This window comes from Microcebus murinus, unplaced genomic scaffold (assembly GCF_040939455.1).
Source record: "Microcebus murinus isolate Inina unplaced genomic scaffold, M.murinus_Inina_mat1.0 scaf058_hap2_Mmur4.0, whole genome shotgun sequence".
NCBI lineage: Eukaryota > Metazoa > Chordata > Mammalia > Primates > Cheirogaleidae > Microcebus > Microcebus murinus.
Genome location: NW_027439004.1, coordinates 37,643 through 61,572, shown reverse-complemented (window position 1 = coordinate 61,572; position 23,930 = coordinate 37,643). Strand labels below are relative to the sequence as shown.

The window sequence follows — 23,930 nt, the reverse complement described above, 5'->3', positions numbered from 1 at the left end:
AACCAAACCCATTTCTAAGGGTCTGACGGGCCTCCCTGTCACACATGTATGCCTTGTAGTGACTGTCACACGGAGTTCATAATCCTGGCAAAGAGAAAAGGCTGGGTGAGTTTTTTTCTGTTTCAGTCTAAGGGGCAGAGTCTGTAAGGAGAAACCCTTATGGAGGGTCTTTTTCAGTGATCATTTCAGAGAAAGGACTGTCCCTACTTGAATCTGGCTGGGTGCCTAAGCCACTCAGGAAGGAGAAAACGTTCTTGCTGAATGGACTCAGCTGATTATGAGAAACGGCAGTCTTCAACCCTGCACCAACTCCTGATGGTGCCAAAGTTGGTTTCATATGTCTCACCGACAGAGACTTTAAGAGTTTAATTGAAGTGATAATGAAATCTGATGTTTAAGGTGCCTAAAGATGTCATTTCAGAAGGGTAAAAACATTGAGTTATAAGAAGAAGAAGCTCTGGTTTCTCATATATCACAGTGACTATTGTTCATAATACTAGGTTGTTTACTTGAAAATATATAAAGAGAAGATTTAAATGTCTTTAACTCACTCTCCTCACACAGTAACTATGGATGAGGATGAATGTGTTAATGAATTTCACTCTGGTAATTTGCACACAATGTATATACATATCAAATTTTCACACTGTATACCTTGAATATATACAATATATTTCTCAAAATTAAATGCTTTAAAACAAGTTTCTTTAAACAGTAAAACAGAGGATTATAAAATAAATACATATATCCACACCTGAACAAATAAAAATTTTAAAAACTCCATCGGCTGTTCAGCCTACCTTGAAGGAATCCTACACTAAATGTTCACGCTTACTAGAGATTTGCGTAGAATCCCTTCATGCTTATAATAAAGAGTAAGATGCTTTTACAGGAATAATACAAGCACACATGGAAAGTATATTTGAATGTCAATGACTTGAATAGAAATGTTTTTCTGTAACTCTGGGTGTCTGATGCAATCCCAGAGACAGGCATTGTGTGTGTACTGAAAACATTTTTAGCCTGGGGAATGCGTTGAGGCTATCTTTCTTCTTAAAGTTAGGGAAGGAGCATTTAGGAAAAGATTCATGTAATAATTATGGATTTCCGGCAGCAGCTGTCAGGATTATATCATCTTGTCATCATTTGCTTAAAATAATTTCTCATTAATTATACCAGTTGTACCACACTGGTATCAGGATGTTCTAGAAGAGATTCTGTGCATATGCAGGGATCTGTGGGAAATCTCTGTATGTTCCCCTTAATTTTGTTATCAGCTTGAAACTGCTCTAGACAGTAAAGTCTGTTAAAATGTATATTCCCATAACCCAAAATACAGTCTTTCTACTTCTCTCTGGTTTTTTTTGGTTATAAGTTGTTATTTCATCATATTATGGGGGTACAAATGTTGTTAAGGTTACATATATAGCTCTTGTTTCCCCCCCCCTTGAGTCAGAGCTTCAAGTGTGTCCATTTCCAAGGTGGTGTGCATAACACTCATTATGTATGTATATACCCATCCCCTTCTTCCCCTCTCATCTATTCGACACCCGATAAATGGGGTGGGTTTTATTTTTTTGACATTTTGGTTACATTTTATATCTTTGCCTCTCTCTAGGAAGGGTTAGACGTATGCTCTTCTCCTCCACAATGCTCACCACATCCCTAAGATGTGGATCTACCCTCCAACTCCCGAATTCCTGGTGAACATTACCTAAAGTGATCTACAGAATTAATGCATTCCCCATCAAAGTACCACCATCATTCTTTACAGATCTAGAAAAAATAATTCTTTACTTTGTATGGAACCAGAAAAAACTCCATATAGCCAAAGCAATCATAAGTAAAAAGAACAAACTGGGAGGCATTAGTCTCCCTGACTTCAAGCTGTACTGTAGAGCAATACTAGTTAAATCAGTGTGGTATAGGCACAAGAACAGAAGCATCAATATTTGGAATAGGACTGAGATTCCAGAGATGAAACCATCTTTCTATTCCTTAAATGCACACATTTTCATGTCTTATATATTCCTTTTTTGATATGGCTTCTATTTAATATAATTCACATATCTCACTTCAGTACTAATAGTTTTGATTTTACTATGCATTCATCCATTAACCACAGTTTTAATAAATAGATAAGTGTATGATCTAAAATTAATAACTTTGCTTCTATTCTCCACCATTCTATCATGTATTGTATTTTATATTCCAAGTTTAGTGCATGATAAATGATTATTGAATAATTCCTAAGATAGGTGCATTTGCACATGTGTTCCTGCTCAAAAACACATGAGTTCTTCTGTAGCTATCGATCCATTATTGCATTCACCATACAAGACTTGTAAGAGGGCAAGTTTCTACAGTAGTATGTTAATCTTGGGGCATCAACATTTATTAAAATGTCCAGAGGTTTTCTGCAATTGATATTGGCCTTAAAAGTAAATCCTTATAAACAAAGTGAAACTTGTTACAACCAATTGTGCAAAATGCCACCAGTCTAATTGAAAATGACAGTGTGTTAAAAGAAATCTAAGTATACATCTGAATTATTTTGGAAAAAAAATCCCAAAGGTTGCTATTTGGGAGATGTTAGTGGTTCACTGTACTCTTTCTCTCTTTTTGAACCAAGCATCCAGTGAAAAAGCACCCTCTATCACTAATCAGCCCTTGAATATATGTAAATCTTTAACCTCCTGTGCCTAAGTTCTCCTCATCTTTACAATAATAGTTATGCAGTCTCTGCTTCACACATCATTAAGAATAAAGAGAGAACATTGTGTACTGCCTTCATAGCAAGGAATAAAACAATATGAATTAATTCTCTTTAAAAGTTTTACATTCAAATATGGGAAACCTCTTAGTAAACTAAAAATATAAATACATATTTATAGGGAATTTATGGCAAATGGGATATATTGTGTTTAATTAGAGTCATACAGGTAGTCCCTGCTTTGTTTTCCCATGTAGGATCCTCCAGTTCAGAAGGCTTGTAACTTTGGCTGGTTGCGGTGGCTCACGCCTGTAATCCCAGCACTCCGGGAGGCCGAGGTGGGCGGATTGCTCAAAGTCAGGAGTTCGAAACCAGCCTGAGCAAGAGCAAGACCCCATCTCTACTATAAAAATAGAAAGAAATTAATTGGCCAATTAATACATATAGAAAAAATTAGCCAGGCATGGTGGTGCATGCCTGTAGTCCCAGCTATTTGGGAGGCTGAGGCAGAAGGGTCACTTGAGCATAGGAGATTGAGGTTGCTGTGAGCAAAGCTGACACCACAGCACTCACTCTAGCCTGGGCAAGAAAGCCAGACTCTGTCTCAAAAAAAAAAAAAAAAAAAAAAGGCGTGTAACTGACAAGATGTCTGCCAGCGAAGTGGCAATAGGAATAATCCTCTTATCACAGACTGTGGTTGGAGTTGCAGGGAATTTCTGTCTAAAAAATTTACTATCATCTCTTCCTGTGCTTCTCTGGATATAGGATAAGATTCACAGATTTGATCATTAAGTACTTGATTGTAGCGAACCTTTCAATCCTCCTCTGCAAAGGATTGCCCCAGACAATGGCAGCTTTTGGTTGGAAAGGTTTCCCCAGCACCTTTACATGCAAACTTCTTTTCTATCTTCACAGAGTGGACAGAGGAGTGTCTATAGGCAGTACCAGCCTATTGAGTGTCTTCCAGGCCATCACGATCAGCCCCAGGAGCTCCAGGCTGGCAGAGCTTAAGATAAAGGCTCCCAAGTACAACGGCTCCTCCATATACCTGAGCTGGATCCTGTGCAGGCTTATAAATAGCATTTGTCCTATGTTCATGACTGGAAAATGGAACAACACAAACATCACAGGGCAAAAAGATTATGGATATTGTTCCTGTATTCATCATGACAAAACCAGTGACATACTATATGTAGCACTGCTGTCATTCCCTGATGTATTCTGTGTGAGCCAGCTCATGCTGTGGGCCAGCAGCTTCATGGTCTTGGTCTTACACAGGCTCAAGCAGCAGGTGCGACACATTCACAGGGTCAATATCTCCTCCACATCATACCCTGAGTCCAAAGCTACTAAAACTATCCTTGTCATGGTAATCACCTTTGTCAGTTGTTATACTCTCTCTTGCATCTTTCAGGTTTGTTTGGGTCTTATTAATTATCCCAGCTTGCTCTTGGTTCACAGTCCTGGAATACTCGCTGGGTGTTTCCCAGCTGTCAGCCCCTTTCTGCGCTTGAGGTGTGATTCCAGTATGTCCAGTCTTTGCTTTGCCTGGATAAAAAATAGGACCCCCTAATCATATAATAAACATATAAATGATAAGCTTTTGGTTAATGTTCAAGTGTTTATATACTCTTCCTGACAAAATTATTCATGCCATATGAAAGTCATATTGTAAGATTTTGGATGTACACACACACATATATTTCTATGTTGTAAATGTTTGCATATGTATGTATGTTTGTGTGTGTGAACTAACAGTCAGTTTTGTTCATTATGTATAAAGCAATAATAATGATATATTACACAGATTATTATAAATTTTGGATGAAAAATAATGCTAATTTCGACAACAGCAATCTCTTTTAACATCAAATACTTTATTTTATGTATTTTTGATTGATTAACTTATTAAAGTACATCGACTATATTCTTTACTTCTCTACTCTTATTGTTATATTTTAGCTTTGTCGGTTGAAAGAAATTTCTCAATGAATATGGACAATGTTTAACTTTAACAGAACAAATTAACATTATATATTTTGTATGGTAATGGACATATTTGTGAAGCATTTAGCAACTATTTATGTGCCCATCATGACATCTTTTCTGCTTTATTTTTCTTCTTAGTTGATTTCATATGTGTTAACTTATTTCCATCATTCTACATTTGACTCCTTTTCTTGTGTGCTGTATGCTTAGTAGTTATTAGACTTCAACCTAGAAATGGCAGCATAATTTTTTTTATCACTAGGCACACTGTGAAATTATTTAATATCCTTATCCTCCACCTTGACAATATAAGACATCGTATATGAATGTATTTACATTCATACACCTGATTTAAAAAATCCTAACATGTACGGTTTATAACATTTTATGCATAAGTGAGGTGTACACTGCTCAGTGAATTTGGGCAAACTGAGCATCCCTCTAGTTGCATATCCGATATCAAAAAAACAGAATATTTTCAGCCTTGCAGAGACCTCTGTTTGCTCACCCAATCACCATCTCCTATAGGTTCAATGCATCTTCCAAAGCTACAAGTCTTGGAACATGAATTTCTAGTGTGGCTATATTGGGAGATGGAGACTGATGGGAGAGGTTGAGGTCATGGGGCTCCACCCTCATGAATGGAATAATTCTGTTTTTCACTGTAGTGAGGTAATCATTACAATAGAGAGTTAGTATAAAGCAAGCCCAGCATCTTGTGGTTTTTTCCCCACACACAATCTCTTGTTCTTTCACCATCTGCTCTGTTATGATGCAGCACAAAGGTTCTCACCAGGTCTGACTTCAGCCTCTTGCACTACCATCTTCCAGGATCATACCCCAAATATTCTTCTTTTCTTTTTAAGTTACCTACTGTCTAGTATTCCACTCTAACAGCAGATAATGAAATAAGACACTGTCTCTAAGTATGATCATGATAGTGACGTCTAACAATATGCATCATTTCACCTCCTCTGTACATATATGAAACTGTACATCATAAGATGTTTTATATTTGGCTTTTCACATTCTACATGTTTCAAAGTTGTCTGTATTTTATACATGATTAGTGACACAAGTGATTATGTAAATATAATATCAAACAATTAATTTAAGTATTCTTCTCTTGATGTACATATGAGTGTTAAACAGTTGGTGTATCATGAATCCCTCTAGCATTTAAGTTCTGAAACATGTATTCATGAAATATATATATGAATTTTTGTTGTTTCTATGTATATGCATGTATGTATGACCTCCTGGGTCATAAGTTTAGTATTGAGCATTACAGGATGCTGAGAAATCATTATCTAGAATATTTGTGTAAGTTTCCACCTGTAGAAGTTCTTAATTTCAATACAATGTCATTTGAAAGGTATGCCTGTGTAGTTAACATTTTCATTCTGCTAAAAATACTATTGCAAGATTTCAAAGACTTGCTTCCGAATATGAGTGGATAATGCTCCCCCAAGACTCTACTCCAAATGGCCCCCGAAAGATGACTCTGAGGCCTCAACCTCAACTGTGTATTTAACATGTATTTGTGATCAAAGATGTCAGCTGCACCCAAAACAGGCACTCAGAACGTGGCTTCTCTACATTGCTAGGTGTGGAGGCCCTAAGAGAGCATTTCAGCCCAGATTCCCTCAAAAGTAATGGACTAGTCCACCGTCCCCCACCCCACCCCCGCCACCCCACCCACCACAAAAAATGTAACTGACCAGATGGAAAATCCACATACCTAACGCCTCCTCTCATCCTTTCTGGGCATTCTTAAGCCTGTAAAAGGGGCAGAGAACGTCAGGGGACACCTGATCCTACACCTGAACATGCAGATGTGCACAAGGGAAGTGTAGCCACCCTGCCTGCTAAGTTCGGTCCCTCCCAAGCCGGGTACCCTGAACGCTTGTGCTTGTAGACAGGATCCCTTAAATATAACTTGACTGCCTAGGACTGGCACATGGATCCACAAACCCTCAGGTCATGTGGTCCTCAACCTTCCCCATAGCAGCCCCTTCACACCCAGGGATCACTGAATCTATTCCTTTGCCCAGAATATGCTAACTGCAGGAACAACAGTGCATGTGTGTTGAGATGTGACCATAGTGTGTAAGCTTAAGTGTGCTGTTTTCTTTCTCTAGCTTCTTGTGAAAGAAGAGGGATGAGAGGACGGTACTGAAAGAGGAATGTTGGGAGGGATGTTTCGGTACAACCAAAGACTATGTTCCATGAGCAAATTTATAGGTGCCACTGCAGACCTGCTCTGTATTAATTTCTTAAAGTGAATTTAGCCCCCATTAACCAGTTTAAACAAGATCTCCCGGGGAGTTGAGGGCACCTGATAGTTTGAGAGAGAGAGAGAGTCATTCACTCTGTGTTCCTCAATACTGTCTTCTCCTCAGGGTCACCAAGAGAGCTTTAAAAAATTCCATAGCCTGTACCCTACCATGTCCCACATATTTATTCTGTCACTTAGTCTGAATTGGGGCCCAGTCTCAAACTAGTTGTAATACAATGATGCAGAGAATTGTAGGGCACATGCAGGGTTAACTACTGAGCATTCAGGACACGTTTCTGAAGGAGGGACTGTGCTCCTGACTTTCAGGAAGTGACTGGGGTCTGCTCTCATGGATCTTGTAAGGAAACTTCAGTGCAGCCACATTCTGGGGGCTATGGAAGGATTTGTGAGTGCTTCTAGGTGAGGAATGTCCAGAAGACAGGGTGGAAATACTCATGTTATAACCATTATATCAGAGACCTCTGTCTTGAATCCGTCCTGTTCCTACCATGTGGAAGGGCGGTCATGTCTGCATTTCACATACTTTCTGCCTGTGGATCAGTGGGTGGCAAGGGAAGGTGTGTTTGTCTTCAGTGGAGCCTTAACACAGTGCCATCAACTGAGCGGGTTCACAACGGAAATTTAATGTCTCCCAGCTCTGAAAGCTAGATATCCAAGATTTAGGTGTCTTCAGAGCTGTATGCTCAACCCAGGCTTCAGTCCTGTGCAGGGAACCTCCTGGCCCGCATCACAGCCAGGTGAGGCCCGCTGGCATGAGGTCTGGCCTGCTGGAAGAGGCCCAGAAGAAGCCGTGGAGTTGGGGAGGGTATAAAGGAGCGAGGCCTGGAGGGAATCAAGATGGTGGACAAGAAACACCGCCAGACAGAGTGTCTCTGCAGAAAAGACAGATTCTAGCAAAATTTAGAAGAAAGAAGCAAGAAGAGGAGCCTACATCAGATGAGGATCGGAAGGAGGGGTACCTAAGACCACGGAAGACTCCACAGGAGGAGGTCGCGGACAAGGACTGGAAGCAGGGACCTCCGGAGCAGCCCACAGAGCAGCGGGAAGGACAGGTGATTCGGCCGTTTCCCCTCCCCTGCATCTTGGACTGCTGGTGGGCTCCCCAGTGGGTGGAGAGACCTGCGGACACCAGCCCAGCCACGGCAGCCACCGGCGAGTGGTAAGCCTGTATCGGACACGCCACCAGGCTCCCAACTCCCTCGGGGCACCTCCATGTGCACAAATCCGAGCCTCGAGGCAGGCGCCATATTGCCTCCTTCTCCCTTCCCCCGACCCTACCCGTGGCTGCTCAGAAAGACAGAGAGATAATACAGCCGACAACTGGAGGCACCTACAGGGAATGGGACCTTCCCTTTTGGGGCCCTGAAGCTGACTAAGGGAACATAGACCGTGAGCTCCCTACCCACCAGCCCTCCCAGGTGCTGCTGGCATGGTGATCTCAGGAGAACAGGGAAGACCCTGAGGCTGAGAGACATAGACCCAGCTTGGGCTCCCTGTGGGTGAATTGGGACTGGCACTCCTCTCCCTGGTGGGGATATAGTTTGAACTATGGAACCCAGAGGTCAGACCTGCAGACAAGATCCCATGCACCGAGGTCTCGAATTGCCCGGGACACAGAAGGGATATATGTGAACAGCCTACTGAGGTGTGTGTGCCTTGAGGGGCAGATCAGCATCCTAGAGGGCAATCCTCTCCCCAAAGGGAGACCATGCGCCCAACCCAGGTAGCGTTCCTGCACAGGGAACCTCCCGGCCAGATCACAGGCAGAAGAGGCCTGGTGGCGTGTGGTCTGGCCTGCTGGCAGAGGCCCAGGAGTAGCCATGGAGTTGGGGACCATGGAAAGAAGTGAGGCACGCTCCAGACTGTGGGTCTCAGACAGCCCCATCCCACAGGCAGAATCTCTCCCTGACAGCTTTTCCTGGAAGCAGAGAACAGAACTTTGACTCCTGCTAACAACATTGGCGGTGCCTAAGGGCAGGTTTACACAACCAAGCTCTGCCCAGACTCTCTCCTAGACCAGCCCTCACTGAGGGGGGGGGGGGGAAGGACACACCTGGTAGACCCAGGGCCCCACCCACCACATGAGGCACTAGAGTGCCTCTCTACAGGAACAAGAGCTGATAAGAGGACACAAAAACAACAGCGTAGCCTGTTCCTTCAAGCAAGCGCCACCTACTGACAGGGAGGGCATCCTGCACACCCTTTTCATGGCACCTACTGACTCATTATACAGGGAGTGGTCGAATCTCACCCACAGACACCACCTAATGGCTCAGAAACTAAACAAGGTGTGTGAATACCCAAACAAAAACATAAAGGAAAGAAACAACAACTGATCGACATGGGAAGAAATCACCGAAGGAACTCAGGAATGATGAAGAACCAAATGGAAAACACAAGCCCAAAGAGGAGCACCAGCCCCCTAGAAACAGACACCAACCAAAATCAGGCAACCAAAATGAAAGAAGAGGAATTTCAAATGTGGATCATAAGAAAATTCAACAACCTGCAAGAACAACTCAATAACCAACACAAAGAAACCAAAAAAGCCTCCAGGATCTGGAACAAAAGTTCACTAAAGAAATAGACACAATGAAGAAAAGTTTAACCGAACTCCTGGAAATGAAGAATCAATTCTGGGAATTACAAAATACAGTTGAGTCCGGTTCGGTGGAAGAAAGTTGGGCCGAAGGAGGGGCCGCGGAGAGGGAGGAGGAGGAAGAGAAAAGGGCCGGGCGGCGGCGGTGTAGGTTGTGCGGTGGTAGCGGCTCTCCCCCGGCGGACGATGGACAGCCAGGGCAGGAAAGTGGTGGTGTGCGACAACGGCACCGGGTTTGTGAAGTGTGGATATGCAGGCTCTAACTTTCCAGAACACATCTTCCCAGCTTTGGTTGGAAGACCTATTATCAGATCAACCACCAAAGTGGGAAACATTGAAATCAAGGATCTTATGGTTGGTGATGAGGCAAGTGAGTTACGCTCAATGTTAGAAGTGAACTACCCTATGGAAAATGGCATAGTACGAAATTGGGATGACATGAAACACCTGTGGGACTATACATTTGGACCAGAGAAACTTAACATAGATACCAGAAATTGTAAAATCTTACTCACAGAACCCCCTATGAACCCAACCAAAAACAGAGAGAAGATTGTAGAGGTAATGTTTGAAACTTACCAGTTTTCGGGTGTGTATGTAGCCATCCAGGCAGTTCTGACTTTGTATGCTCAAGGTTTATTGACTGGTGTAGTGGTAGACTCTGGAGATGGTGTAACTCACATCTGCCCAGTGTATGAAGGCTTTTCTCTCCCTCACCTTACCAGGAGGCTGGATATTGCTGGGAGGGACATTACCAGATATCTTATCAAGCTGCTTCTGTTGCGAGGATATGCCTTCAACCATTCTGCTGATTTTGAAACAGTTTTATGTGGGTTATAATATTGAGCAAGAGCAGAAACTGGCTTTGGAAACCACAGTACTAGTTGAATCTTATACACTCCCGGATGGACGCATTATCAAAGTTGGGGGAGAGCGATTTGAAGCACCAGAAGCTTTATTTCAGCCTCACTTGATCAATGTTGAGGGAGTTGGTGTTGCTGAATTGCTTTTTAACACGATCCAAGCGGCTGATATTGATACCAGATCTGAATTCTATAAACACATTGTGCTTTCTGGAGGGTCTACTATGTACCCAGGCCTGCCATCGAGGTTGGAACGAGAACTTAAACAGCTCTACTTAGAACGAGTTTTAAAGGGAGATGTGGAAAAACTTTCTAAATTTAAGATCCGCATTGAAGACCCACCCCGCAGAAAGCACATGGTATTCCTGGGTGGTGCTGTTCTAGCAGATATCATGAAAGACAAAGACAACTTTTGGATGACCCGACAAGAGTACCAAGAAAAGGGTGTCCGCGTGCTGGAGAAACTTGGTGTGACTGTTCGATAGACTCCAAAGCTTATTCCCGTCATGCCCCTAACACTTTCTTTTTTCCTTTATTGCCAATCTTTGAACTCATTCAACTCCAAGACATGGAAGAGGCCTCTCTGTTCCCATTTACTGGGAAGGTCAAGTTTTATTCTGGTGTCTTGGGGAAGCTTTGTTAAATTTTTGTTAATGTGGGTAAATCTGACTGTTTAATTCAACCACTTTCCTACAAACACAACAAGAGGGTAAAGGGTCCTGTCTGCTGCTTTGTTTCTTCTAAGTAGGCATTTAGATAATTCCTGTAAGCTTCCTATTTTCACTTTACTGCTCTAATGCTGCTAGTTTTAGTCTTTAGCACACTAGGTGGTATGCCTTTATTAGCATAAGAAAAAAACTTTAACAGGAGCTTTTACATATTACTGGGGAGGGGGGTGGTTAGGGATGGGTGGGCAGCCTCTGAACCCTTTAGGGCATTTCCTTCGTAGTGTGGCACTTTCTACAGTTACTGCTGCAGCTTTAAGTACCTTAAAGTTTCTCTTATTAACATCTTAGGGAAATGTTAGGTTCAGAACTAAATAAAGTGTTTTGGGTGGGTTTTTGCGTGGGGAGGGGCAGTGGGTGATCTTTTGATTTTGATTTTTGAGGTTTTCTCTCGGGGGTACCTAAGATGAACTTTATTTACAGTACTTTGATTTGGCCGGTTTTATTCTACTTTTGGTCTGCCTGGAACTATTTCCATATGATATAAAAGGCAAGTGTAGTATTCCATTACCATGTGGTTTAGGGATTTATTTGTTTTTTAAAATCAAACATGTTGGCTGGGACTAGACTCCCTAGAATCTATCAATGGAAAAGTAATGTTTAAAAATGCTTTTGGTAATTCAAAGTACAATTTTAAAAGTGCTTAAGACTGGTGTTTCCTAAATGCTTCCAGAATCATTAAGGTAACCTGGTGCCAAGTACCATTCTTATAGATTATTATTTTATATAACTGAACAGTGTTTATTTAATAAAACAAGCAGGTACTTATAAATACTGGCAATAGGTTATTCTAATTGTTGAGTTAAAAATAACATTGGAATATGGGACTTGTTGCCAGTTGGGTAATTTTCATTAGGTTTTCTTTTGGTTTGGTTTGAAACCTGGAAGTGGAGTAAAATTTGACTATTTAAAATTATGGCCAAAAAAAAAAAAATCAAGATTTAAATTTGTATTTGTACCAAAAAACTAATCATAAGTGCTAATTCTCAGCCATCTTTTATGCTTGAAAGAAGAGTAGTTGGTATTTTGTAAATGTTAGCAGACTTTCCTGCCTGTGTCAGAAAATCCTATTTATGAATCCTGTCGGTATTGCTTGGTGTCTGAAAAATATCAAGTAGTACCCATATATTAATTCTTTCTAAGTGTAAAAAGTAAAATAATCAGAAATTGTGTCACGCTGAGTACAAAATGCAGGTTCTAGAAAAATGTTTTCCTTCATTTCAGAACATTTTTTTACTAATAATGGCTTTGAAAGAAGTGGCTTCATTTTGGGGGTGATGAAATCAGAAATTATTGGCTTGAGTCTCTTCTGTGAGAAAATTTAATTTGTTTATATGAAATAAGCAACAAAAGGTTAGTTTTAGTTATGCAGCTTCTGTTAATATTAAGAATTTTTTGTCTGCTTTACCTCAATTTGAACAAATAAGTTTGCCTGCATGCTGGACATGCTTCAGTACACGTGAACAGCCAGTGAATAATGTCTACTAGCTTTGGGGAACGTGGATCTCAGAGTCACTTTAGAATTCTAAAGTGTTCCTAAATCATGTTCTTATAAATACCCCCAGCCTTTTGAGTAGTGGGCTTATTAAAGGACACACATGTAGGACTAGTACCTACTGGCTGTTCCGTTTGGGGAAATAGAGCGACTCTTGGCCTTTGGTCATGATTTTAAAATATGTAGAAAACAACAAAGAATTGGGTGGACTCTTTCATAAAACAGTGAAAGAGCATTTATCATTTGTCCCTTGAGTGTAGAATTTGTTTTTTATTTCATAATTCTGCTAGCAAACAATGACAGTTAAAAAGGTGTATTAATATATATTATAATTTAGAAACTTCATTTTATAATTTTCTTATTCCAGGGTAAAATAATGCACTTAATAATTTGGGAATTGGGTGGAGCATTATGTTTAATTAGAGTTGTTGCCGGGAATGAATCCCTCAGAAATTTAAAAAAATTTGTTTTAAAAGAGATCTGGTTTTTAGCTCTTGAAACCATTGTTAAATTTCCAATAATTAAAATTCTTTATTTTTAAATCAGAATTGCCAATGCCTTGACTTTTGAGAAGGGTTTGTTAGAAATAGGTCCTACCTTTAAACTTTTTTCTTTAAAACATGGTATTGGATGTTAACTTTTACATAGTTCTGAGCACTGTTAATATCTGGAATGTATTTTGAGAGATCATTGGAAAGCTAAACATGCTAAATTTAACATGAATATACTTTTTGATTCATAAAATAAAATCAAATTTTTCAAAAAAAAAAATACAGTTGAAAGTCTCAAGAACAGGGTAGACCAAACAGAAGAAAGAATCTCACAGATCGAAGATAACACCCTCCAATTAAATAAAACAGTCACAGAGATAGAGCAGAGAAACAAGAGAAAAGAGCAAAGCCTACAACAGATGTGGGATTATGTGAAGAAACCTAATGTGAGGGTAATAGGGTTACCAGAAGGGAAAGAAGACAATACTCAAGGGGTGGACAAGGTATTTGAAGATATAATAGAGGAAAATGTCCCAGGCTTTGCTCAAAATCTTGATATACAAGTTCAAGAAACTCAGAGGACCCCTGGGAGATCAATGCAAACAGGAAGACGTCACAACAAGCAGTCATCAGACTGACCAAAATATCAAGTAAGAGGCCCTTCTAAGAGCTGTAAGATGGAAGTAGCAAGTAACATACAAGTGAAAGTCAATTCGAATAACACCAGACCCCTCTACTGAAACCTTCCAAGCAAGGAGAGACTGGGGTCCCATTCTCACTCTTTTGAAACAAAACAATGCCCAGCCTAGAATCTTATTCCCTGCAAAACTAAGCTTTATATATGAAGGAGATATAAAGACATTCTCAGACAAGCAAATCTCAGAGAATTCATCAAGACAAGACCAGTCATAAAAGAAGTACTCAAAACAGTGTTACACATGGAACACCATAATAAAAACTCACGAATATAAAAACAACCAAAACCCAAAGATTAAAGGCCAGATATTACAATGGCTCAAGAGAGAAAGCAAAGCAACAACATCCAACCAAACAGAATGAACAGTAACCTACCTTACCTATCAGTTCTCTCAATAAATGTGAATGGCTTAAACTCTCCATTCAAGAGACTTAGACTGGCTGAATGGATAAGAAAATACAGGCCAAGTATATGCTATCTTTAGGAAACACATCTAACCTGCAAAGATGCATATAGACTAAAAGTAAAAGAGTGGAGACCAGTATTCCAAGCAAATGGAAGCCAAAGGAAGGCTGGTGTGGCAGTTGTAATTTCAGATGATTTAGTTTTTAAACCAACAAAAACAGTGAAAGACAAAGAGGGTCATTATATAAGGGTGAAGGGCACAGTCCAACAAGAAGAGATAACAATTTTAAATATATATGCACCCAACTTAGGTGGACCCAGGTTCATAAAGCAAACCTTACTGGATCTAAGAAAATGGATTAATGGCAACTCCATAATCACCGGAGATTTCAACACCACACTGATGGCATGAGACAGATCCTCCAAACAGAAAATTAATAAAGAAATAATGGACTTAAACAAAACTCTAGAACAATTGGGTCTAACTGACATTTACATAACATTCTACCCAAAATCCACTGAATATACGTCCTTCTCATCAGCTCACGAGACATTCTCTAAGACTGACCATATCCTAGGACACAAAGTAAACTTCAAAAAATTTCAAAAATAGAAATCATACCATGTATTTTCTCATATCACAGTGGAATAAAAGTAGAAATCAACCCTAACAGAAACTCACATTTCTATACAAAAACGTGGAAATTAAACAACCTCCTACTAAATGATTACTTCATAAATGAAGAAATCAAGATGGAAATAAAAAATTCTATGAACAAAATGACAATGGAGATACAAGTTATCAACTCCTCTGGGACACAGCTAAAGCAGTTCTGAGAGGAAAGTTTATTTCCATAAATGCCTATAACCAAAAGTCAAAAAGATCACAAATAGACAATCTAATGAAATGACTCAAAGAGCTGGAAAAAGAAGAACAGACCAGCCCCAAACCCAGCAGAAGAAGTGAAATCAACAAGATCAAATCAGAACTAAATGAAATTGATAACAGGGAAGCTATTCAGGAGATTAATAAAACTAAAAGTTGGTTCTTTGAAAAAATAAACAAAATTGACATGCCACTGGCTAAGCTAACGAAAAGCAGAAAAGAGAAATCTCTAATAAGCTCCATCAGGAAAAAAAAAGGAGATATCACAACTGATCCCAAAGAGATACAAGATATAATTTATGAATACTACAAAAATCTTTATGCACACAAACTGGAAAATGTGGAGGAAATGGACAAATTTCTAGAAACACACAGCCTCCCTAGGCTCAACCAGGAAGAAATAGATTACCTGAACAGACCAATCTCAACAGCTGAAATACAAACAGCAATTAAAAATCTCCCTAAAAAGAAAAGTCCCGGTCCAGATGGCTTCACACCCGAATTTTACCACACTTACAAAGAAGAACTAGTACCTATCTTGCAGAAACTATTCCACAACATCGAGAAGAACAGAAACCTCCCCGACACCTTTTATGAAGCGAATATTACTCTGATACCAAAACCAGGAAAGGATGCAACAAAAAAAAGAAAACTACAGACCAATATCCCCAATGAATATAGGTGCAAAAATTTTCAACAAAATCTTAGCTAACCGAATCCAGACACTTATCAAAAAAATAATCCACCACGACCAAGTGGGCTTCATCCCAGGGATGCAGGGATGGTTCAACATACGTAAATCTATCAATGCTATTCAACACATAAACAGAAGGAAAAAAAAGATCACATGATTCTTTCAATAGATGCAGAAAAAGCTTTTGACAAAATTCCACACCCTTTCATGATACGAACACTCAATAAAATAGGCATAGAAGGGACGTACCTAAAAATGATGCAAGCCATATATGACAGACCCATATCCAACATCATACTGAATGGGGAAAAATTGAAATCATTCCCACTTAGAACTGGAACCAGACAAGGCTGCCCACCATCTCCACTTCTGTTCAATATAGTGCTGGAAGTCTTGGCTGCAGCAATCAGACTGGAAAGTGGAATTAAATGTATCCAAATAGGGGCAAAAGAGATCAAACTTTCACTGTTTGCTGATGATATGATATTATATCTAGAAAACCCCAAAGATTCAACCAAGAAACTCCTGGAACTGATAAATTAATTTAGTAATGTCTCAGGATACAAAATCAATACACAGAAATCAGAGGCATTCATATACCCCAACAACAATCAAATGGAGAACCAAATCAATTGGCCATTTCAATTTCAGTATTTGTATTGGTCTGTTCAGGTATTCTATTTCTTCCTGGTTGAGCCAAGGGAGGCTGTGTGTTTCTAAGAAATTGTCCACTTCCTCCACATTTTCCAGTTTGTGTGCATAGAGGTTTCTGTAGTATTCACAAATTATATCTTGTATATCCATGGCATCCATTGTAATTTATCCTTTATTTTTCCTAATGGACCTTATTAGAGACTTTTCATTTCTGCTTTTCATTAGTCTAATCAAAGCTGTGTCAATTTTGTTTATTTTTTTCAAAGAACCAACATTTTGTTTTATTAATTTTCCATATAGTTTCCCTGTTCTCAATTTTGTGTGGCTCTGATTTGATCTTAATGATTTAAATTCTTCTGCTGTGTTTGGGGTTGGTCTGTTCTTCTTTTTTGAGCTTTTTGAAATGATAAATTAGGTTATCTATTTGTGATCTTTTTGACTTTTGGATGTAGGCATTTATGGAAATAAACTTTCCTCTCAGGACTGCATTAGCTGTGTCCCACTGGTTTGATAACTTGTGTCTCCTTTGTCATTTAGTTCAAAGAATCTTATGATTTCCATCTTGATTTCCTTGTTTATGAAGTGATCATTCAGCAGAAGGCTGTTTAGTGTCTATGACTTTGTGTAGAAATGACAGTTCCTGTTAGTGTTGATTTCTATGTTTATTCCATTGTGATCTGAAAAGATACATGGTATAACTTCTATTTTTAAAATTATTTGAGATATGCTTTCTGTCCTAGGATATGGTCAATCTTAGAGAATGCCCCATGAGCTGATGAGAAGAACGTATATTCAATGGTTTGGAGGTAAAATGTCCTGTAAATGTTGGTCAGGTTCATTTGTTCTAGAGTTCTGTTTAAGTCCATTATTTCTTTGTGGAAATCAGCGGGGTTTTAAAGTCTCTGGCTTTTAATGGTGTTGTTGTTTATACATTTGTTTATATGAAGTACAGTTTGCTTTATGAATCTGGGTGCACCTAAGTTGGGTGCATACATATTTAGAATTGTTATGGCTTCTTATTGAACTGTACCCTTCACCATTATATAGTGACATTCTTTGTCCTTCATTACTGTTGTTGATTTAAAAACTAAGTTATCTGGCCAGGTGCGGTGGCTCACACCTGTAATCCTAGCACTCTGGGAGGCTGAAATGGGCAGATCACTTAAGGTCAGGAGTTCAAACCAGCCTGAGCAAGAGTGACACCTCGTCTCTACTAAAACTAGGAAGAAATTAGTTGGACAGCTAAAATATATAGAGAAAATATTATCCAGGTATTGTGGCATGTGCTTGTAATCCTAGCTATTAGTGAGGCTGAGCCAGTAGGATCACTTAAGCCCAGGAGTTTGAGGTTGCTGTGAGCTAGGCTGACACCATGGCACTCTAGCCCAGACAAGAGAGTGAGACTCTGACTCAAAACAAACAAACCAAAAAAACAAACAAAAACAAAACTCACTTATCTGAAATCAGCACCACCACACCAGCTTTCTTTTGGCTTCCATTTGCTTGAAATATTGTTCTCCACCCCTTTACCTTTAGTCTAACTGCAAGAAAGTAGAAGAAATAAGCAAGTAGACAAGCATACATCAGATGAGGGTCAGAAGGAAGGGTCCCCAGTGTCTTTGTAAACACACCCAATCCTATATCCTACCTCTTTCTCCTGGGCTCTTAGGCTAACGTGTGTTTAATGTCTACCCAGATCCTCACTGCCCTGTGCCTGTTTTCCTTCCCCCTCACGTCCATCATCTACTCCAGACTCCATCTACTGCTCCCACACCCCACACCTGCCGTGGCCACACTGTCGACTCCTAGGATCTGCTTAACCCTCCTCTCCCTGCCATGCTACTTAATCCTTGATAGACTTGAAGTTTCCTGTGACTTTTACCAAACTCTGACCTTTACCTGCTTTGTCTATTACCTCCCCATCCCCAGAATCACCTTCTTTTTGGGTGAAAACCAGCACCCATATCTCCCCTACTCCAGTGTTCCATGGACCCCTAGCATCCAGGACTACTTCTCTCCAAGGTACCCTCAAACTGGACAATGAGTGTTGACCCCTCTTGGATAATTAAAATATCTTTTTTTCTTTTATCCATCTGCCTTCTCTTTTCCCGTGCACTCTCTATTCCCACCCCCAAGGCTCTCTGCACCATTGTTTATCCCTATGTCCTTCTGACCCTGTGTCCTCTTTCTCACCTCTTCTCTCTCACCCATGCTCTGTCTATGCTCAAATCCCCAATTTCAACTTCCCTGCTTCACATCTTTACCTACATAGTACTTCACGCAGCAATTATGAAGGATATATACTGTCAGTATTGTCCTTGTGCATTGCTGGGTTACAGGGATTCCATTATTAAAAATAATGGAAAGAGTTACCATTTTCTGGCATTCTGAAGTCTGGTAATACAACAAGTTTTCCCTGTGTATGTGTGTGTGTGTGTGTGTGAGTGTGTGTGGTAACAAGGACTACAAATCATAACTGTGTCGGTTAATCTTATGTAAGTGACATTTGTACAGCAGCATCATGACGTGAACCCTCCAAAGTTAACTGATGAAGAACAAAGAAGTTTTACAATCTTCAGACAATCAATGACACCCGTGTGTGTGTGGTCCTCAGTTACCTCATGTAACTCCCTTCGCCTGTTAAGAAGAAAGGAGCCCGAGTTTCATAGTAACGTAAGATGGTTCTTTAGGACATTAGTCCACCATCTTCTCAGTTTTCTGCTTTCTGAATAAAAGTCACTCTCCTGCCCCAGCACCTTGACTCTGAACTCAATGGCTGCCCTGCAGCAAGTGGCAGGAACTCGGGCTTGGTTACACTACCAACAACGTAACACATGGTGCCAGTCAATAAAATGAAGATCAGAAAAGAACTAGACTGGGGTAGAAAAACTTTTCAGGGAAGGGAAGAATGCCATGGGACACACATACTTTACTGACAGTCCCCCTATGACAGACCCCAGTGGCTCCTGTCCCTTAGCGTGACACCTCGCCCGCTCCGAGGGATCATTGAAGACATGGAGCCTCAGAAAAATAGCCCAGTAGTCTCTTAGGAGACGCTAGCTAGACATTTGTAATTGTTTGCAATAATGGGCACCTGGGAAAAAAGTTTTCAGAAATCTTCTCAGCTCCCAAGCGTAGACACCCATTGCCACGGCTGCTGAAACAATAATTGCAGTTCCTAGGAGGGGTGAGGCCACAGAATCTGAAGCCCATATCTAAGGGTCTGACTGCCTCCCTGTTACACACGTACACCTTGTAGTGACCATCACACGGAGCTCATCCTCCTGGCAAAGAGAAAAAGCTAAGTGAGTATTTTCTATTTCAGTCTGAGGGGCAGAATCTGTAAGGAGAAACCCTTATGGAGGGTCTTTTTAAGTGATCATTTCAGAGAAAGGGACATCCCGGATTGGACCTGGTGGGGTGTCTAATCCACTCAGGAAAGAGAAAAAGTTCTTGCTGAATGGACTCAGCTGGTTATGAGAAACAGCAGTCCTCAACCCTGCACCAGCTCCTGATGGTGCCTAATTTGGTTTCATTAGCCTCACTGACAGAGACTTTAATAGTTTAATCGAAGTGATAATGAAATCTGATGTTTAAGGTGCCTAAAGATGTCATTTCAGAAGGGTAAAACTTTCAGTTATAAGAAGAAGTTCTGGTTTCTCATATATCACGGTGACTATTGTTTATAATACTAGGTTGTTTACTTGAAAATTTATAGAGAGAAGATTTAAATGTTCTTAACTCACTCTCTGCACACAGTAACTATGGGTAAGGATAAATGTGTTAATGAATTTCACTCTGGTAATTAGCACACAATGTATATACATATCAAATTATCACACTGTATACTTTGAAGATATATATCTTCTCAAAATTAAATGTTTTAAACAAGTTTCTTTAAACAGTAAAATAGAGAATTAGAAAATGAATACATATATCCACACCTGAACAAATAAAAATTTTAAAAACTCCATCGCTGTTCAGCCTACCTTGAAGGAATTCTACACTAAATGTTAAGTCTTACTAGAGATTTGGATAGAATCCCTTCATGCTAATAATAAAGAGTAAGATAATTTTATAGGAATAACACACGCCCCTAAGGAAAGTGTATTTCAATGACAATGACTTGAATGCAAAGGTTTTTCTGTAACTCTGGGTGTCTGATGCATTGACTAGAGACAGTAATTGTGTCTGTACTGAAAACACTTTTATCCTGGGGAGTGCACTGAGTCTGCTTTCTTCTGAAAGTTAGAGAAGGAACATTTAAGAAAAGGTTCACATAATAATTACAGATTTCTGACAGCAGCTATCAGGATTATATCATCCTGTTGTCACTTGCTTAAAAATATTTTCATTAATTATAGCAGTGGTACCACACTGGTGTCGGGATTGGCTAGAGGAGGCTCTGTGCATCCGCAGGGGTCTGTGGTTAATCTCTGTACCTTCCATTCAGTTTTGTTATGAAATTAAAACTGCTCTAGACAATAAAGTGTTTTAAAAACATACACTCTACTAACCCAAAATCTACCAATCAATTTCCTCAAGGCACAAATTTTCTTATCTCATATATTCCTTTTTTGATATAGCTTCTACTTTAATTTCATTCACATATCTAAATTCACTGCTAATAATTTTGATACTTATTATCAATCTATCTATTAATCACCATATTAATAGATAAGTACATGATCTAAAATTGGTAACTCTGTTCCCACTCTCCAACATTTTATCATGTACTGTATTTTATATCCCAATTTTAGTGCATGAGAAATGATTTATCAATAATCCCCAAGATACGTGCTGTTGTACATGTGTGCCTGCCACAAAAGCACATGAATTCTCTGCAGCTATCCTAATATTGACACATTATTGCATTCACCACACATGACTTGTAAGGGGGCAATTTCCTGCAGTAGTATGTTGCCCTCAGGGCATCAACATTTATTAAGGTGTCTAAAGGTTTTCTGCAAATGATATTGCCCTAAAAAATAAATCTTTATAAGTAAATGGAAACTTGTTACAACCAAATGTACAAAGTACCACCAGTCAAAATGAAAATGACAGTGTGTTAAAACAAATCTAAGTATAGTTCTGAATTATTTGGGGAATAAGCCCTGATGTAGCTATTTGGGAGATGCTAGTTTTTCACTGCTCTCTCCTCTGTCTATCTTTTTTAAACAGCTAGCCAGTAAAAGAGACCCCTGTATCCCAAATCGCCACTTGAGTTTAGGCAAATATTTCTCTTCCCTGTGCCCAAGTTCTCCTCATCTTTATAATTAAAGTTATGGAGTGCCTGCTTCACACATCATGAAGAATGAAGAGGGGACACTGTGTACTGCCTTTATAGCAAGGATTGAAACATAAGTAATTAATGCTCTTTTATATTTTTACATTCAAATTTTTGATTCCTTTTAGTAAAATAAAAACTTCAACACATATTTCTAGGGAATTAAGGGGAAATGGAGTGTATTATGTTTGAACTGGCGTCTTACGTGCAGCCCCTACTTCATTTTTCCACGCAGGATGCTCCGGCTCAGAAGGCTCCTAACTGACAGGATGGCTGCCAGCCAAGTGGCAATAGGAATCATCCTCTTATCACAGACTGTGGTTGGGATTCTGGGGAATTTGTGTCTAATTTACCACCAGGTGCTACTGTGCTTATCTGGACACAGGATAAGATTCACAGATACGATGATTAACCACTTGATTGTAGCCAACCTTACAATCCTCCTCAGCAAAGGAGTGCCCCAGACAATGGAAGCCTTGGGATGGAAAGATTTCCCCAGCACCTTTGCATGTAAACTTCTTTTGTATCTTCAGAGGGTGGGCAGAGGAATGTCCTTTGGCATCACCAACCAGTTGAGTGTCTTCCAGGCCATCACGATCAGCCCCAGGAGCTCCAGGTTGGCAGAGCTTAAGGTAAAAGCTCCCAAGTATATTCGCTGCTCCGTATACCTGACCTGGATCCTGTGTATGTTTGTAAATGGCATTTTCCCTATGTTAATGACTGGAAAATTGAACAACACAAACATCTCAGGACAAAAAGACCGTGGATACTGTTCTTCGCTTCGTCATGAAAAAACCAGTGACATACTGCATGTAGCACTGTTGTCATTCCCTGACATGTTTTGTGTGGGGCTCATGCTCTGGGCCAGCAGCTTCATGGTTTTGGTCTTGTACAGGCACAAGCAGCAGGTGCGACACATTCACAGGGCCAATGTCCCCTCCAGGTCCTATCCTGAAGCCAAAGCTACTAAAACTATCCTTCTCCTGGTGAGCACCTTTGTCTGTTTTTACATCGTCTCTTATATCTTTGAGGTTTGTTTGGGTCTTATGAATTATCACAGCTTGCTCTTGGTGCACACTACTGCAATACTTGCTGGGTGTTTCCCAGCTGTCAGCCCCTTTCTGTTCATGAGCTGTGATTCCAGTGTATCCAGGCATTGCTTTGCCTGTATAAGAAAGAGAACCGCCTAATTGTATAAGAAACATGTAAATGATTAGCTCTTGCTGAATGTTGAAGTGTTTATTTACCCTTTCCCACTGAATTGTACCTGCCATTATCAAAATCATGTCATTAGAAAGTGGTTGTATATACACACACATAGATTTGTATGTTTTAAATGTTTGCATATTTATGTATGTATATGTGTGTACATAACAGTCGTATTATGTTTTTTATCTATTGAGCAGTAATGCTGAAATATTGCACATAAGTGTTTTCAGTTTGGGATTTAAAGTAATGATAATTTCAACAATGATAAGCTACTTTAACATCAAAGCTGTTTTATTGTATGTATTTTTGGGTTAGTTGATTAAATTGTTAAATTAAATGGATTATATTTTGTACATCTCCAGTCTTATTTTTATGTTTTAGCTTTATGTCTTGGAAGAAATTCCTGACTAAATGTGGTCTATGTTTATCTTTAACGGGACAAATTAGTATTATATATTTCATATGTAAATGCAAATACTTCAGAGTCATTTAGCATGTATTTATGAGCCCATCCTCATATCTGTTCTATTTGCTTGATTCCTTCTGTGTTAACTTATTTGCACAATTGCTCATTTTATCCCCTTTTTTTGGTGCTGTATATTTAGCAGCTATTAGACTTCAACATTGAAATGGCAGCATACTTTATTCAACACTATTCACACTCTAAAATTATTTAATACCGTTTTCATCCACCTTCACAATATAAGATATTATATACAAATGTATTTGCCTTCATACGACTGATTTTTAAATTTCTCATATGTAATTTAAAAAAATTATGGGTGAGTTAGGTGTGCACTGCTTAAGGAATTTTGGCAACTACAGCCTAGCCATCTTGCAGCTCCTATATAAAAAACCAGTATTTTCAGCCTTGCAGATCCCTCTGTGTGCTCATCCAATTGCTATTGCCGGTGACTTCAATGT

General features: G+C 39.6%; 1 protein-coding gene across 1 annotated transcript; it reads left to right on the top strand.

Moving 5' to 3' along the window:
- Positions 1-9,677: 9,677 nt before the first annotated feature.
- LOC105868667 (actin-related protein 2-like) lies at positions 9,678-11,796 on the top strand. Its single transcript, XM_075999933.1, is given in 2 exon segments — positions 9,678-10,424; positions 10,426-11,796. Coding segments are annotated over 2 exon segments (1,161 nt in total). The 5' UTR covers positions 9,678-9,786; the 3' UTR covers positions 10,949-11,796.
- Positions 11,797-23,930: the final 12,134 nt, after the last annotated feature.